Source organism: Dasypus novemcinctus, chromosome 14 (assembly GCF_030445035.2).
Source record: "Dasypus novemcinctus isolate mDasNov1 chromosome 14, mDasNov1.1.hap2, whole genome shotgun sequence".
Lineage (NCBI taxonomy): Eukaryota > Metazoa > Chordata > Mammalia > Cingulata > Dasypodidae > Dasypus > Dasypus novemcinctus.
Window position 1 is genome coordinate 66494865 of NC_080686.1, and position 18985 is coordinate 66513849.

At 35.9% G+C, this 18985-nt stretch overlaps 1 protein-coding gene across 1 annotated transcript in view; it reads left to right on the plus strand.

Moving 5' to 3' along the window:
- The window catches only part of DCAF13 (DDB1 and CUL4 associated factor 13), a 33099-nt gene extending 19795 nt beyond the window's left edge, over positions 1–13304 (plus strand). The window contains exons 7-11 of the mRNA XM_058275851.2: positions 103–185; positions 3553–3717; positions 8619–8754; positions 10109–10272; positions 11114–13304. Of these exons, the coding sequence (XP_058131834.1) occupies positions 103–185; positions 3553–3717; positions 8619–8754; positions 10109–10272; positions 11114–11201 (636 nt within the window). The 3' untranslated portion in view covers positions 11202–13304. The remainder of the gene's footprint in view (positions 1–102; positions 186–3552; positions 3718–8618; positions 8755–10108; positions 10273–11113) is intronic.
- The last annotated feature ends 5681 nt before the right edge of the window (positions 13305–18985 follow it).

Consider the following 18985-nt stretch of genomic DNA (forward strand, 5'->3'; position numbering starts at 1 on the left):
TTTGCTTAAATCAGTAAAAAGGAAAGGAAATGAAGTGGGAAATTTATCCATTTTAGAAGTAATTAATTTTATGGTAATGGGATAGTGTGTTTTCTTTCTCAGGTTATCTTAGATATGAGAACAAATACAATCTGTTGGAACCCTATGGAAGCTTTCATTTTTACTGCAGCGAATGAAGATTACAAGTAAGTGTCCCCTCTTTTTAAAACCTATCAGGAACAACTCAATTGTATAAGTCTTACTAATGAAATATGTGTCGCTAGGTAGTATGATTTCATATATGTTAAAACACTATTGTTTGTGAATTGATGACAAAAAGCTTGGGCTTTATTCAGGAGCCAGTGAGTTGACATTATGTTTGAACAGGAAATATGATATGATTGTTACCTTAGGAAAGTTATTCTTACGATGGTGGGTAAGATGAATCAAAAGGGGAAAATTGGAGGCAAGCAATTTCATAAACTCTTTTGGTCTTGGTATGAAATAGAAAAGCTGTACCAGTGGAATAGGATTTTAGTGACAGCAAGGCAATGAAAACATTTCTGCTCTGTGGTTGTAAAGTGTGTGCACCGCACACCTCCAGAGGAAACGTCACATTGCAGCCTATATGCATGGTTTCTGGAGTTTTGCAAAGTACAACTTGTGCGATGGTAAGTGGGTAATCCTGGCTGAATGCTATTCACCAGGGTGCTTCAGCCTCAGCACTGTTGACATTTTGGGCCTGATACTTCTTGGTTGTGGGGAACTGGCCTGTCCACTATATCATGTTTAGCAACATTCCTGACTTTTACCCATCCCTACTAGATGCTTTTTTATTTTATTTTGTATTCTTTTTTGTCTTACTAGATGCTAATAGTACCTTCTTACTTGTGACAATCAAAATTGTCTCCAGACATTTTTGCCCTTCGTGGAGAACCACTGCTGTAGATCAGGAATATAAGCAGTTGTCTGCTCAAAAATTTAACCTCAAGAAACATTATGACCCTGGGTATAACTGCTGTAGTATATTGAAAGATTAAAAAAAGAAAACAATGATTTGTCTTTTGATTAGAGCTACACAGCAGTTGGGATATTTTATCATTAGCATCAGTGACTTTTCGTAGTAATGGTATTTAAAAAGTTTTTTTTTTTGAAGTTTTGTTTTTTTTGGCCATTTTATTTTGAAATATTTAGGCCTACTGAAAAGTTAGAAAAATAGTCCCATCACCCAGCATCCCCTGATATTAACATCTGACATAACGACAGTACAATTAGCAAAATCAAGAAATTAACACAAGTACAATATTGTTAATTGAACTATGACTTTATTCCATCCACAGGTTTTTCCCTGATGTTCCTTTTCTGTTCCAGGATCCAACACAGGATCCACGTTGCATTTAATTGTCATTTCTCCTTAGTTTGCCCAGTCCGTGATTGTTCCTCAGCCTTTCCTTGTCCTTCATGACCTTGGTACTGTTGAAGACATCTCAGCAGTAATTTTGTAGCCTGCCCCTTAATTTGGGTTTAACTGATGTTTGAAGTTCAGAATTTTTAGCAAGAATACCACAAAACTGATGTGCCCTTCTCAGTGCATCGTTATCAAGGTGTATGTGATATTGATATTTCTTAACACAGGTAATATTAACCTAACCTTGATCTCTTGGAGAGGATGGTGCCTGGCAGGTTTCTCCACTTTAAACTTATTATTTTTTCCCCTTTGTAGCTAATATTATCTTTTGAGGATGTTATCTTGAAACTGTGTAGATATCCTTTTTCTCCTGACTAATCTTAGCATGTTGAAGAGTTCTGATGTGAGAAACTTGGTCACAGTAAAGCTGTATTACTATTGTTCATTGTCCACATTGGCACCAACCACCATCACCTTGCATTGGTGTGGAACATCTGTTACAATTGATTATAGCACTTTTTAATTTTTTAATTTTTTTGCTTTTTTTTCCTTAGTTTTCTTTTTTTCTTTTTTGGAACAGATTTTGAATTGTACTATTAAAGTCCATGGTTTAGTTTAGGGTTCACTGTGTAGTGTAGTTCATGGAATTTTTTTTTTTTTTCTGTTGCCATACATACAGTCTAACATTTTTCCTTTTAATCATATTCATATATGTTTTTCAGGGCTGTTAATTGTGCTGCCATCACCATTGTCCATTATAGAAACATTTCTGTCATTTCAAATAGGAACCCTGTACATTTAAAGAAGCCTTAACTTCCCATTCTCTATCTGTACCCTGCCCCTTGAGAGCCTATATTCTAGACTCTGACTTTGAGAGTTTGCTTGATCTGGTTATTTCAAATCAGTGAAATCATACAATATTTGCCCTTTTGTGTCTGGCTTATTTGACTACACATGATGTCTTCAAGCTTCATCCATGTTGTCACATGTATCAGAAATACATTTCATTTTACAGCTGAATAATATTCCATTGTATGTTTTTATTGCATTTTATTTATCCATTCATAGATTAATGGACATTTGGGTTGCTTCCATCTTTTGACAATTGTGAATAATGCCAAATAAAATTGTGAATATATGCCACTGATAAGAGTGTAATTTAGTGCAGCTTTGTTGGAAAACAATTTGGCAAACTTAAAAATGCTCATGCCATCCGGACTCATACTCTTACTTGTAGGATTGAATATCAAACATTCAAATATCAGTATTTCATTAAGCATTATTTATACTAGTAAAAGTTAGAAGCTAAATGTTAAAAACTAGGGAAATAATTTATTTTAATTTCTTAAGTAAACAGCCATTAAAATCTTTCAGAGATTATTAATAATGTAGGTAAATGCTCACCACATGCTAGATGAAACAGAATATAGAACTTTATCCATTATTAACTCAATTTTATTAAAATAGCATGGTGCAAAGCTTAGAGGAGATTAGAAAGAGCAAGTTTTCTGTAGGTGGTGGAATTAAATGTAATTTTTGTGTTCTTTGTACTTTTTAAAAATTTCCACATTTTCTACAAGATATTTATAAGGAGGAAAATGTGTGTGTAATTTTAAGGAAAATAAAATGTTGATATTTTTCTTCATGTCTCAACTATCCTTGTGTGAGATGTGCATTATTTAACTGATGGGTCCTTTTTTTTTTTTTTTTTTTTTTTAAAGATTTATTTTTATTTATTTAATTCCCCTCCCCTCCCCCGGTTGTCTGTTTTCTGTGTCTTTTTGCTGCGTCTTGTTTCTTTGTCCGCTTCTGTTGTCAGCGGCTCGGGAAGTGTGGGCGGCGCCATTCCTCGGCAGGCTGCTCCCTCCTTCGCGCTGGGTGGCTCTCCTTATGGGGCGCACTCCTTGCGCGTGGGGCTCCCCTACGCGGGGGACACCCCTGCGTGGCAGGGCACTCCTTGTGTGCATCAGCACTGCGCATGGGCCAGCTCCACACGGGTCAAGGAGGCCCGGGGTTTGAACCTTGGACCTCCCATGTGGTAGACGGACGCCCTAACCACTGGGCCAAAGTCCGTTTCCCGATGGGTCCTATTTTTACTAGCACTTAGTACTGCATATGGTTTATTTCTAGAAGTTTATGTCAGATATTTAAATTTTCTTTTACAGTTTATATACTTTTGATATGCGGGCCCTTGACACTCCGGTAATGGTTCATATGGATCACGTATCTGCAGTGCTTGATGTGGATTACTCTCCCACTGGAAAAGAGTTTGTGTCTGCTAGTTTTGATAAATCTATTCGAATCTTTCCTATAGACAAAGGTCGAAGCAGGTATGTGACTACCAATAAATTGTCTATATTTCTTTGATTTTTTTTTATTTTTTATTTTTGAGAGGCTGGCTGGTTATGTGTATATGGTAGGACTGTGTCATCTATCGGAAAGCCAGTTTCTTTCATTGAACAGGACTGTTAAATTTGTTGGTATGGAATCTCAATATTTGTTTAAGGGCAAAGCCTTTTATTTTGGAATCATTTTTAAGTGTTTGTTGATAATAAACATTATTTTTTAAAGATACTTAGAAAACATAAATGATACATAAAAAATGTAGGGAGTTCCCATATGCCTCACACACTACCCCTCCCACACTTTCTCACATTAACATTCTTCATTAGTGTGGTATATTTATTAAAATGATGAACACATATTGGAGCATTGCCACTAAGTATGAATTTTAGGTAAACTTTAAAAAAATGTTTTTGATAATGAAGACCTTGAATAAATAAGTTTTATCCTAGTGTAGTTTAACAGCAATTAATAATAATAAAACTTACATTTTGCTTACTCAAATTCAATTCCCAGGTGGGAAAAATTGTGAAGACTGTTCTCCCTCTATTCCATTTAGTGAGTATGTGCTTTGGAATGAAGGAAAGGTGGGACATGGGGAATACTCAGCTGTCCCTCAGTGCCAGTTTTTGTGCCTGTCACTCTATAAATGCATTGAATATGATCCTTGTGTTTAAAGCATGTGTTGTTTTGTATAGCTTGGCCCTCTACTACATATTATATATTAATGATATTTATACACTTATATTATATCATGTCATATTATTGTAATGAAGTTGTTTACAGAAAACTATGGCATTTTAAGAGATTTTTAAGGGTAACTTTGTACTTGATTTTTTGTTTTATAGACTTTAAAACCTAGCTCCTTTGTAAGATACAGTCCCTTATGTGTCATGCTGTAGTTTACAAAGCACTTTCACACATATCCTCATTCTTCCATAGTAGTGAGATGTGTTCCTGAGGCATGCATAAAAAATATCCAAGTAAATTGAAGGGAATTTTCCCATTAAAAAAATTAATGATTTTTTTTTTAAAGATTAACGTGGCATTTCTCATCCTTGAAGATATGACCCACTTCAATTTTAATGTATTCCTATAACTTATCTATTACATTTTTAAAAATAAATCTTTTTTAAAAACCTCAATATATATACTTACATGTCTACAAGTAGACATTCATGTGTGTGTGTACATAACACATACATATTCTTACTTGAGTAGCCCAGTCTTGCTTGATGGAATTATGGTTAAATATGGAGAAAATAGACTTGTCGAAGGGTAACAGAGAATAATTGGTGATAGTAGAAAAGGAAAGGAGGAAAAAGAGTAGAACAGGAGAAAGGAAAGAATGGAGAACCTATATAGTGAAGGTTGGGAGGGGTGATCTCTACTAGAGGGGAGCATTATGGAGATGGTAATAGTAAAGCAGTTTCCCCAGAGTCATAAAGATTTATGGTAGCAGAGAATCTTCCAGGGACCCTCCTTCACTTAAAAACATTTAGAGAACCTTTGGTTCGGTGTTGCTACTTCAGAGAGGATAAATTCGGGCATTTTAGTGCAAGATAAGTATTCACTCATCATCAGTTGTTAGCCTAGCTTCTATGCTGAAGGTTTCTGAACCTTCTGAAAGAATAATGTTCATATTTTCAAAGTCTCATCCTTTCCTTCTCCTGCCTCACCCTCTTTCTCTTCCAAAAGGAGTAAGAAAAAACTAGAGGTGAGTGAGGTGCATAGGTCACAAAATTTAAGAAGATATTCTTAGGGTCATGCAAGTGCTAACCTTGCATTTGTACCAACCAGGGAGTGAGTGCCTCCTTAAAGTTCATTTTGTAGATGCCTCACTTGTCTTACCCTAGCACTGAAAGATCTTTCAGACAGTACCTCCTTCTAAGAGGCAAGCACTCATCTATGTCCTTTTTGGGCATAGCCAGCCTCTCTGTAGTGTTTTTTCTTGTGATGGTTGCAACTTTCTCCACTCCTAATTTTTGGAAACCATATTGATTCCTAAACCTTCCAGTATCACGATTTATTGCCAACAAATAATTGTGATCATCACTGTTTTTCTGATCATAAGTGTGGTTTGCCTTTCCTTGAATTAAAAGCGTACTGACCAAAGTGTTCTGATGACTTTGGTCTTCATTCCATTATCTCTGTTCTCCAACTCCTGATACTGGATAGCTTTGGTTTCTTTGTGACTTTTGCTCCATTTGCAAGTAACTTGATATCTTCCAAGCTGTCAAGAATGTTTTGTTGGGATCATTTATTCAGGCCCAAGGCAAGGCTGATATTTTCCCTTCTCTGTTCTCTGGAAAAATGTTGAGAATCAAGAGAAACCTTCGGTTGTTTCTTGGCACCAGAACCTTCCAAGGTAGTAAGATAATTCTTTTTGACATGATGCATAGGTAGACACAAAGAATAGGAAGAGAACAAACAGAGAGTAAAAAGAAATGGGAATGTGTAGGCAAGTACGATCCCAAGAGCCCAATAGCTGAATTCAGACTCATTTATCCCAAAGCCAACCTGGGCACTTAAATGCAAGTCTACCTAGCAAGTTAAAGTTATTCCAAAATTGTAAAAGATCATAAGTTCTCACCTCCCATTAGTAGGATATTAATGTCATTTGGAGGTTTTATAACTAACAATCTTAATGTTACTTCCTGTTAGGTTTAGATAAAATTGGTGTTCCCTCTGATCTTTGCCTTCATCTGCTTGAAATCTAGTTGTGGTTTGTTTCTTGGTCTGCTCTAACTTACTGTCGTTAAAAATGTCAAGTAATGTTTAGGTAGTACTTTGAACAACCTATATTTAAAAATATGTTCCTTTGAAAGACCTTAAAATGGTGAAAGTAAGTTTTGAGTAGATTTTAAAAATAAATACAGTTAAAGCAGTAGTTAAAACTGGTCTTCTATTTATATTTCATTCAATAGTTGCTAAGCAAACAAATGAATCAGTAGCATTTACATGGAGTTCATTTTGACTATGTATACAAAGAAATCAAGTTTTTAAAATGTATTTATCTCCTAATACGTAGTACAACTCTTAGTAAGCTTTACAAATCTAGTATATGTGCAATTGTTAGTATATTTAGAGGTTAAGAACTTTGAATCGTTTTCCATTAAGGAGGGTTTTAAGTTGATTAAATAATGAACCATTGGATCTCACTGGCCTAGTACATGAACACAGTATTTGTAATGATTATCAAAGCCTGATTGAATTTCCTAACACTTAAATTTATTACATTGATTTGGAAGAAAGGACTTATTTAAACAGGTAGAAAATGTAAGAAATGTCTTGTAAAAGCTTGTTGAGGAGAAGAAAATGTAGTCTGTCTTTAATCTGTATTTGATTTCTAATCACCCCTTCATATTTTAAATTTTTTTATGGTTTATCTATATGTTTATATGTATTAAGAGATTCAAAATATCTCTCAGAAACAATATAAAACACTAGTTTTGTGGGTATACTTTAGAGGTGTGTTTTTTTTTTTAATAGATGTGGATTTAATTTTGTCCTCACAAATAGGTGTTCTTTAACTGTGTATAAGTTTGTTGATCTTGGTCCTTTGTCTCATATAGTCTGTATTTTAAGTCATTTAATTTAGATCATGGAAAAATTTATTTCTCCTGAAGTTTCATCTTTTTATTTTTTCTGACCTTGTCTTTTATTTGCTTTGTAATGCTTTTCTTAACACTTCCTAATATAGTAGCTTCTGTGAATTCACTCAGCATGTTTCACAACCTTTCGAAATAGGTTTGGTATTTGACATCTCCATTTATGAAATGATTCTTACCTCAACTCACCAGACACTTCTGTAGACTGTCCTTATTTTCACACATGTAAATCATCACCTCTTACTTCAATTAATGATAACTTTTAAACAATTTGACCAAAACAAAAACCAGACACTAGAATTAGCACATCATAATATGCTCTTTGAATGCCATTGCATTTATTTATTTTCCAGTCAAATGGGGGCAAGAAAGTATGGTCGTTGACCTCAATTTTTTTTAAGGCTTATTTTAAGAACAAGCCAGTTCTTACTGTTGCAAAATTACCCCAGCTCTAACATCTTGCATTATATGCCTTCAATTATTTTTTTTAACCTCTCTGTGCATCTGTTTTTTTGTTTTGTTTTGTTTTGTTTTGTTTCAGTTTGATTTTATTTCTCTTATTGGGTTAGATTTCTGTGAAGGCAGGAGCTTTTTTTTATTCCCCAACACTTAGCACAGAGTCTTGCTGATTGGGTTCAATAAAAAAATACATTAATAGAGGTGTTAATAAAGGGTGGTCTTTTTGAATGTGACATTAAAAAAATAAAGACAAAAAAAAAAGGTGGTCTGTGGGAGCTCTGTATATTATGTATAATTGTATGATTTTTTTTCTGTAAAGATACAGCTTCTCTAATTAAAAATGCATTAAATGAATTTGAATTTCCCTTTTTTTGAGTTTTTTTTCTTTTGGTATTTCTTTTGAGATATGTATTTACAAAACAATCATGCAAACCACACAGGATTCCCATGCATTGCGCCACCACCGCCTTTACATTATTGTGACACATTTGTTACAATTGACGAAAAAACACCGTCATAGTATTACTGCTATTTCTAGTCCCTTGCTTATATTTGGTGTATTTTTTTCCACAAACCATCCTATTATTAACACCATGTATTTGTATTGTATATTTGTTATAATTTATGAGAGAACATTCTCACATTTGTACTGTTAACCACAGTCCATCGTTCATCTGGGGTCACTGTGTTACATGGTCCCTGAATTTCCCTTTATATTCCCTCAGGATTTATAAGTGTTATCCTGATATTAATGGGTAATGATTAAAGAAAATCTGTACCAAAATTATCCTAAGGATTTTAACTTAATTCTTCAATAGGGAAGTTTATCACACAAAGCGAATGCAGCATGTTATCTGTGTAAAATGGACTTCTGACAGCAAATACATTATGTGTGGATCTGATGAAATGAACATTCGTCTGTGGAAAGCTAATGCTTCTGAAAAGTTGGGTGTGGTAAGAAACCCCATTTTCTTTCATTGTTTTAATACTAGTTTTTTATTTTATTGGATATAATTATTTTGTGAAGAGAATTTGTTTAGGTATTTTGATTAAATTGGCAAAGCTGTTATAAAAATAAATTAGCAACAGAAATAGACAAGTGTATTAAGATTTTTGTTTTCATGTCAAAGGCACCTTCAGACTTCCTTTTGTTAATTAGGGTGTTTGATATTTGAACCTTCTTGGTTCTCTGTGTTTTCCTCGAGGTAGGGAGAGAAAATGTGGGGAATGAAGCTTAGAACTTGGGGGAGTACCTTCTGTTAGAGGAATAGTAATCGAGCAGATCAAAGGCTACATTCCCTGCAAGGTCTTTTATTATAAAAGACATGGTAAAATACTTAACCCAAAACAACAAACAGAAAGCTTCAGACTTTAAAAAAGGTTCAAGAAAAATATAGCAGATACTATCATTGGCCAGTTGCATCTGGGTTGTGGGGTTATGTTGATTTTTATTTTGTTATTTTAGGGAAGAAATTCCCCATGTTGTTTATAAGAAACATACAGAGCTTTTATAACAGAAACAAATACTATGTTTAAGAAGGAAAGTTTTAAAAAGTATGAGTAATTTTCTACTAGCCTGAGTTGGAAAACTAAGACATAGTTATAAGCAGTAAAGAAAGTTCTATTTAAGTTTAATGATTGGTAGATACCTAGATCTGAATTCATCATTAAATGTTCTTCCAAATCCTATCTTCCTTAACATTTTTTCAACGAAGCCCTTTTTTTCCCCTGTATGATTGTTTTTACAGAAAAAAGAATTTAAGTGATTGCTTCAGGTGATATTTCTGTTATTTATGCCTAGGAAAAGTCCATGTAGTCCTACACAGCTCTTTTTCACTTGGTGGCTTCTAACCAGATTGTAGGCATGGTATCTAAAAGGATGTTCAATTTTTTGAGACATTAATATCTTCAAAAAAATACAATTTACAAAAATGATGGGGGTGGGGGGTGGGGGGGTATATGGGAACCTCTTAGGTTTTTTAATGTAACGTTCTTTGTGATCTATTAACTTTAATAAAGTGTTAAATAAAAAAGTGGCTATCACATGTGACTGAGAAAAAAAATGAAAGCTTTTCATGTCATTAACATTAATTAAAATTATTTTGATATCCATAAAAAATAATAAAAGGCTGTTCAAGCTTGTAGAACTGGTATTACTTACATGAACTTGAAAAGGGCACAGTTATATTGGGAATTTGGGTTACTTATTTTTAATGTTTACTGTTTGGGAAAAGGATGTTTCCTGTTTTACAGTAAAGCAAAAGAAGTAACACACCATTCATTAAAATACCCAAATGCACTTTTTCAGCTTACATCACGAGAAAAAGCAGCCAAGGATTATAATCAGAAGTTGAAGGAGAAATTTCAACATCATCCTCAGATAAAACGTATAGCTCGTCACCGACATCTACCAAAATCTATCTACAGCCAGATTCAGGAGCAGCGTATTATGAAAGAAGCTCGTCGACGAAAGTAAGTGGCATTTGACTCTATTTGAGGACCTTTTTCTAACTTTCCCCTCTCCTCTCACCAAAAACAACAAAAAACTACCTTCCAAGGGAATCGATTATGTGCTGTTGTTCATTAGAGATGTTTTTTTAAGACTTCTCTGGGCTTCCCCTCACCACCACCACCCTTTTCCTGATAATGGAGGGAAGCACTGATCATCTGAGATTGTGAGAATTACCCTTTTTTTTTTTTTTTTTTTTTTTTTTTAAAGATTTATTTATTTTCATTTCTCTCCCCTTCCTCCCCCCCACCCCGGTTGTCTGTTCTCTATGTCTATTTGCTGCGTGGTCTTTGTCCGCTTCTGTTGTTGTCAGCGACACAGGAATTGGTGTTTCTTTTGGTTGTGTCATCTTGTGTCAGCTCTCCGTGTGTGCGGCGCCATTCCTGGGCAGGCTGCACTGTCTTTCGCGCTGGGCGGCTCTCCTTACGGGGCGCACTCCTTGCGTGTGAGGCTCCCCTACGCGGGGGACGCCCCTGTGTGGCACGGCACTCCTTGCGCACATCAGCACTGTGCATGGGCCACCTCCACACGGAGAATTACCCATTTTTGAGAATTAAAATGAATTATATGAAAATTCCCATACTAGAAAAACTATCATAAATAAAATTTTAAAAACTATTTGTAATGTAACTGGAATTAAGAGGCATCTTGTATTTTCCAGGTTAAGGAATGCAATTATTCTTGTCTAGAGCACACTTCTTAAATAAGAATTTTCTAATATTCTCTATCATAATTTTTGGATCTAAAGTTTTCTTTAATTAAGATCATTTCTCATTAACTTGCTTATATTTTGTTTATTTCTAGGGAAGTGAATCGTCGTAAACACAGCAAGCCTGGAACTGTGCCATTTGTGTCAGAGAAGAAGAAACACATAGTGGCAGTTGTGAAATAATAGTTAGTATTCCTACCAATCCTAATGTATAATTATTAGTTGTATTCAGATGTGTAAATTTTACAAATGAAAGTACTGGCTCTAGTTTAATATATCAGATATTTCATTATGTATAAAACTACCATTGTTCATTTTAGCTACGCTGAAAATCTATCCTTAAAGGTAACCTGGTTGCCAGGGCTATCCAACATTTTATACCTTGATCTGCTTATTTCATTGAAGAATAAAATACTGTAAGCTAACTTAATTTTAGCTGGTAATAATTACAGTGATACTTTCTCTCTAATCTGTATTGTATGGTAGACACTATATGTTTCAATTTATGTTGAAGATCAAACATCTCTTTGGTATCCTTGATACTGGTTTGGATAATGACTGCCATGATTCTTTCTATGTTTCCATATAACATTTAGAAGAACTATGTCAGAACTTTTTTCAACTGAATTTATTTTCTGTGTTTAAAATATGTTTAACCTTTTGAGACTTTAAAGATGATTAGCCTGCACTTATATACCTTTTATAAATGTGGTTAGGATAATAAAACATTTTTTTCCTTAGCATCAAAACTTTGATCCATTTCTGTGTAGCATAATTTTTTTAGTAAGGAAGGGCTAAAAAGAAATCCAGAGAAAACTATGACTTGTTTAGGAAAACATATATTTGTAGTAAAAATATAAAGAAATGCACAGGAATGGTAAAGACCAAAGTCTGGTGAGTGGGAGGTAGTTAGGGAATGGGTACATAGAAGATTTCGTCTCTTGTGAGGTTTTATTTCTTAAACTGTGTGTCCAGGCTACTTTATTTTATACTTTTTTGGATGTCTTAAATATTTCATCATATTTATCTTAAAGCAGGAGAGATCATAGGCCTATAAGAGATAAAGTAGCTATCTCTTAATCCTAGTCATCTATTATTGGCTTCAGATGGCTTGATTTTCAAGATGAATCTAGTTCTCTTATGTACCCATACTGCAGTTAATTCAATATGGTTTCAAAGAATATATGCAAATATTAATCTATAAACATGAACTGTGGGTGTTAATTTGGGTCCTTCAAGAAGCAGATGCTGGAAAGCAGATGTGGCTCAAGTGACAGAGCTTCAGCCTATCATATGGGAGCACCTAGGTTCGATTCTGGGTCCTCGTGAAAAAGAAGAGAAAGCGTGCCCACATGGCAAGCCAGTGCCCGTACAAGTGCCTGTGCAAGTGCCCATGCAAATGCCCAAGTGGTGACCCAGTGCCCTGCACAAGTGAGTCACACAGCAAGATGATGACGCATCAAAAAGAGGGACAAGGAGAGAGTTAAGGTGAAGCACAGCAGAAACCAGGAACTGAGGTGGAGCAATTGACAGGGAAACTCTCACCCCATCAGACGTCTCCAGGGATTGAATCCTGATGAATCCTAGAGGAGAGAAAATGAGAAAAGAAGATAACACAGCAAAAACATCAGGGTGGGAGGAGGGGAAGGGGGAAAAATAAGAAATAAATCTTTAAAAAATATAAAAAAGCAGATGCTTACAAGGATTAGACATGCAAGAGGTTCGCTGGAAGGAATTGCCTGTGAATGACAGAGGGAACAGGAGTAGGCAGGGGGAAAGTCTTCAGACCATAGTACAGGTTTGACACCTGTAATGAAAGGGGGAAGGAAGGAAGGACGATTGGGTAGGAAGATTCTCAGACTGTAGTTCAGTTCTAAGAAAAATTCAGCTAAGCCAATAGGGAGTCCTCAAGTCAAAATTGCCCTTTAGAGAAGTCCCACATCTTGAAGGTATTAGCCAGCACCAGAACCCCTGTTGTACTCAAGTCACTGAGAGTGCAGGGAATTCTTTGGTTGCCACAACTACTCATGTTCATATCCAGCGTCACTTAAGCTTTAATATCTTTGTGTACTCTTGTAGAGGAGATCTCAGTTGACTTAATAGATGCACAGGAATGTTTAATTATCCTGAACTTAATGTAAGTGAAAGTGCATTTCATTTGCAAAGTGCTGTTGAAATGTTGGTTGTAATTGATATTAAAAACTCATGGAATCAGTGAACATGGGAGAGAAAATTTCCAAGCTCCACACTTGAAATAAAACTTAAACTTGTGTTCCTGGTAGAATATTTACTGATGATGATGATTTTAGTTACATATTTTCATGACTAAACCCTTTCTGCTAATTCCTCTGTCCTCAAACCTAGAGAATGCAAATGTCCCAATATTTAAGGAGAGCACCTTTTAAAATACATTTTGTCCTGAAATATTTAAAAATATTTTGAATAAAAACGTGACTCAAATTTTTTGATGGTGCTATTATAAAAAAAAAATTATTGGATAAAATAAAAATCTGATTAAATTTCTGGTGTATTCTCTCATGCCAGTGAATTCTGCAACATAACTGGCTAAATTCACCTTTATGAAAATATTGAAGGTATTTGTGTTAGTGTCATCCACATCACACTGTTAATTGAAATATTTTCATGCATAAAAATGCAAGTATTTAAAGTTAGGCCAAATGGATGTTACAAAATAACTGATTTTATTGTTTTGTTGAAGGGTAATCATCATAACCAAAACAGATCCTAGCCATGACTGTCAAGAAATGGAGTATGAGTGCATAAATCAGATCATGTAGTTTGGAAACAAAGTCCCAGTCTTCTTTGCTTGATTTCTACTTAAGTATGTATTACTGGTTGAATTATGGTCCTCATAAAGGCATGTTCAGGTTCTTACCCCCATCTTACGACTGTAAAGCCATTTGTAAATAGGATCTTTGAAGGTACTATTTTTTAAGATAAAGCCAAACAATCAGGGTGGACCTTAATCCATTTTCACTAGAGTCCTTATAAGCAGAGGAAATTTGGACACAGTAGGAAGAGACAGAAGGAGATAGGTGGCCACATGACAAAGTGAGATGGATTGCCAGCAAGCTACCACCAGAATACTACAGACTTCAAAGAAAGCAAGATCCTGCTGGCACCTTGATTTTGACCCTCTAGTCTCTACAATTCTAGGCCAGTAAATTTCTATTTAATTCAACCAGTCTGGTACTTGTTACAGCAGACTTAGCAAACTAAGACACCATGATGCAGTTTTACTTTAAGTTCACAAAATGAAGGACTTATTATTATTATAGGGAGTGGGCAAGGGTTTTTAATGAGACAAAACAGGGTTTTGGTTTATACATTTAACCACTTTTGAGAGTTTGGATATTTACCATCATTCTTTTTCAATTTTATTTGAGGGACTGAAGAGGGGAATGATGGGAAGGTCATAGAGCTTATGAACATGTATAATTGAGTTCTCAACTTGAAATCAAAGGTATACGTAAATAAAATGAATGGAAAGAATAAACATTTTTTTAAAAACACTTTAAAGTGGCATTAAAAAAAAAACAAACACTTGGCGCATAACATTGCCAATCAAGGAAGGGTATCACTTCTGAAATACATCATTCTTTTGGCTCTCATTTATCTGGGGGCAGTTTTTCTTTTCCTTTTTTTTAACCTTTTAGTCCAGTGATACTCAACTGGGGGTAGTTTTGCCCCACCAGTAACATTTGGAAATGCTCTACCATGAACATTTTGTTCATCATAACTAGGGGGTGCTAGTGTGTAGAGACCAGAGATGCTAAACACCCCACAATATTCAGAATAGCACCCCCACAAAAAAGAATTATATGGTCCAAAATGCCAACAGTGCTACTGTTGAGAAAACCCTGTTTTAGTCAAGTTTATCCAAGCTTCCACAGAAATAAATGATCTTTTGTTTAAATCAAACTACATTTTGAGCAGTTTATAATTCATTGATTTGTTAAAAAAAAAATTCCAGGTAGGAAAGCTGTTTCAATGTCTAGCAATTATCTTCCTTTTCAGATGATAAGAATGAGTGAGACCATCCTTTTCTTACTTTTCCCTGAGTAATTTCAGTTACTGAGACTAATTTTCCAGTGATTTACAAAGTTGAGAATGGAAATTTACTTAACTTTTTTTTCCTTTCCTTTAACCACTTGATTCTAATCTTGCTCTTCTGTTTTTCCTACTCGTGTTTTGGCTGATCTAAAATCTGGTTGCACCTTAACCCAGTGACCTTCCAATTTACGTACCACCTAAAGAATGAAATAGCCATAATACTGTGTTTGCCTGGCATTTCATCAGGACACTGGGTGTTACTGTCTTGAAAAGTGCCTCCTGCTACAACTTGTGGTAGTCATAGTGATTGCTCAGTGACTAGCACACAACAGAAGCTGATTGGTTAAAGACGAGCAATTTCCAGCAATTCAAGTCTTCCAGCAATTAATCTAGAAATGGGAGCATGATTTTGGCCATTTTTGGAATGAAACACATATATTTAAGAAGTGAGTTTTGTTAGGGTAGAACCTAAGGGAGGAAATAAGGGTGATGGCATAGAAGGGCGATGGCATATAATGGCATATTAAGTGATGGCATTACTTAAAAGGATAGAGAGAGGGAAGAAAAGTTACAACAAATGTCATGCCACTTGGTCATTGCTACTACCCTTACCTTTGATGGAACCAGAGAAAGTTCATTGCTTTTTAACTTATTCTTTTATAATCCTCACTCATTTTATTTTCAGAAATAAAGGAAAGGAAAAGAGCAATACTTTCACCCCACCCACTGCCCATTTGGTAATGTGGACATAAAACAGCCATTTTATCTTTTTTTCCTCCTTCCCTTCATTCCCTCCTCCTTTCTTCTATGTTTTTATAATTATAGAACAGAATAGGAAGACTTTTAAAGTTGGTGTGGCATCTATATAATAGGGAGACTTAAGGACTGTGTCTGGACAAGAAGGGATCATCAGGAAATCAGGCGTGTGAGACAAGACATTATTATCAGCTTGATTGTTTGAGTAATGAATTCAAAATTGGTTGGAACCCAGTGAAAATCAGTGATACACATACAGGGACTTAAAGCCTCAATTAGAAGGCATTAAATTAATATTTAGTTATTTGGTGAAAAGAATTTTAAAACATACTATATGAATTTTCTCCAATTTGGGGGGGGATGATGACACACCTAATAGTGCTAATGGTGCATTCATTTTACAGTAAAAATTAAGATTGAGCCCTTAAAGTTTTTGAAAAACTAGAATTAGGGCCAAGAACTCTTTCATTGAGTAAATGAATGATTAGTTGAATGAGCATTCTTTCATTTTTTACAAATTTATTTCCCCCCTGCCTTGCGGCTTGCTTGCTGTCTGCTCTCTGTGTCCATTTGCTGCACATTCTTCTGTGTCTGCTTGTCTCTCTTAGTTGCGTCATCTTGATGTGCCAGCTATGGCCCTCCGCGTGCGTGGGCCATCAGCTCTCCAGGGGCACGAGCCAGCTTGCCTTCACAAGGAGACCCCAGGACATGAACTCAGGTTCTCCCACATGGTTGACAGGAGCCCAATTCATGAAGCCACAGCCGCTTCCCAGCATTCTTTCATTGATGAACAATTATTGAGCTCCAGCTATGTGCTTGGTTTATTTTCCTTTAAGCCAAGGGCAGTACAGAATTCATACATGGAGCGCTTCACAAGCACATGAACCAATGTCCAGAAATGTAACTCATTATTTTGCTCCATCACCAAAATTTCATTTCTTCTGCATTCCCTGTATCTAAATGACATATCACCTATATTCAGAGACACTGAAGACAAAAACCTGGATGTAAGGACACAAATTTTATTAATAGTAGTAATAATAACAATAATAGCTAACGTTTATGGAACACTCACAGCACTGCAAATGCTTTACGGGCACTTCATTTAAATGAATTTACTTTCAACTCTCATAAGAACCCTAAAAGAAAGGCCCTATTATTATACATATTTAGTCTCTGTACTCTGCACTTAAGCCACGAAAGGTTCTAAAAGGACTGCATTCTCAAAGGAGATAAATATGAAAAGAAATGATTGCAATATACTATGATGTGCTAGCCCGAGAGCTGTAGCAGCGCCCGAGAGCTGCAGCAGCACCCAAGAGGAAAAGCCTAACTTCCTACGGGAAAGGAAGAAACTCTCCAGAGGTGAACAATGTTTACCCAATGCCAGCTGGTGCTGGCATATTACATGGGTGAGTAGAGAGTTAGTGGGGCTGTTTTCAAAATAAATCTGTGATCTCTCATTCAGATATGTCACTACTAATGAAAGTAACTGTTTCACCAATGCTATGTTATCAGAAACTTATTACCCTAGGTCAAATAACAGAAGGTTTGGTCTAATATTCTTGGGAGAAATAGAGTTATTGTAAAGTAGCTTCAATAGGTACTATAGATTAATGGATCAGAAAATACAAAAATATAGATCCAAGAAGGTCTTAGGGAGGGGGCAGAAAGGGCAAGTATTAGGTAAAGATGAAGGTGAGTGTGAAAAGCAAAAGGAGCAAACCAGAGAAGGGTGTGCTGCAAGTCCTAGTGATTATGCAAGACAAAAATCAGCCAGCAGTGACAAGAAACAGGCTTCCAGCAGGAGTGGTGTGAAGGCTAGCAGAGAAAAAGAGAAGACATCTCTTCTGATCTTACCCCATAACTCATTCAACCAAAGGAGGAAATTGGTTTTGCTTTTTGGGCCAGCTTTAGAAATATGCCCAAATGATTTTGTGAGTCTCCCTCCTTTTGCCCCCACGCTAAGTAAACATCTCTCTATAGCAACTATAGAAAAGTTAAAAAATATAATGGTTGGGGAGGATTGTGGGAAGATGGTGGAGTAAGGAGCTCCAGGACTCAGTCCTTCCACCAAAACAACTATTAAACAGGCAGAAACTGTCTGAAACAACTATTTTGAAACTCTGGAGATCAGAAGAACACTATACAGAATCCAAGGAAGAGCGGGAGGAAAATGCTGATAAATTATGATAAAGTACAGTGAATTACTCTTTCTGCACAGTGGCTACCAGTGCCTATCCCCTGACTCTGTGACAGGCTGCTTTGGAGTCCAGCCCCTGAAAAGGGGCTGGTAACAGAAAGGGACATAAAAATTCTTCCCCAAGAACAGGGGTAGGCTCAGCTGATCACTGATCACAGCTATTGATTAGTGAATTTGGGTTGCTGGCAGCCCTGCTCTGAGGGCAGCTATTGTTTCAACCAGCCCCAAACAAGTGCAGGGGAAGCCACTGTTTCAACACAACTCAGACAGTGGTGGTGGAAGTGGAGACTTAAAAATGCTGTACTTCTTCAAGTAATATTCAAGTAATAAGTTTCTGATAACATAGCATTGGTGCAGGGGACAGTTAGCTGAAAGTCTGCATTTATTGGGTAGGCCAGGAAAGTTCAGCTTTGGGGAGCCATCAGAGAAGCGCCTGGTGCTCTTCCTGATCATTTCCCCAGGACACTTTGGAGCCTGTCTGTGCCTCCTTCATGGGTCCCTGTAATTGGATGAACTCTCCAGTCAAAAAGAAGAGAATGGCATAATGGGTTAAAAAAAGTATACTTACTCAAGTATATGCAGTGTGTAGGAGACTCACTTAAATTCAAAAGATACAAGCAGATTGAGGATGAAAGGATGGAAAAAATATACCCCATGGAAGTAGTAACCAAAAGAGAGCAAGGGTGACTATACTAATATCAGATAAAACAGACTTTAAGTCAAAAACAGTTATGAGGGACAGAGATGGTCATTATATTAATATACTGATAAAGGCATAATTCAACTGGAAGATATAATAATTATAAATATATATGTACCTTTTAGGAGAGTCGCAAAATATATGAAGCAAATATTGACAGATTTGAAGGGGGAAATTGATGGTTCTACATTAAATACACCACTCTCAGTAATGGATAGCAATCTAGTTAAAAGA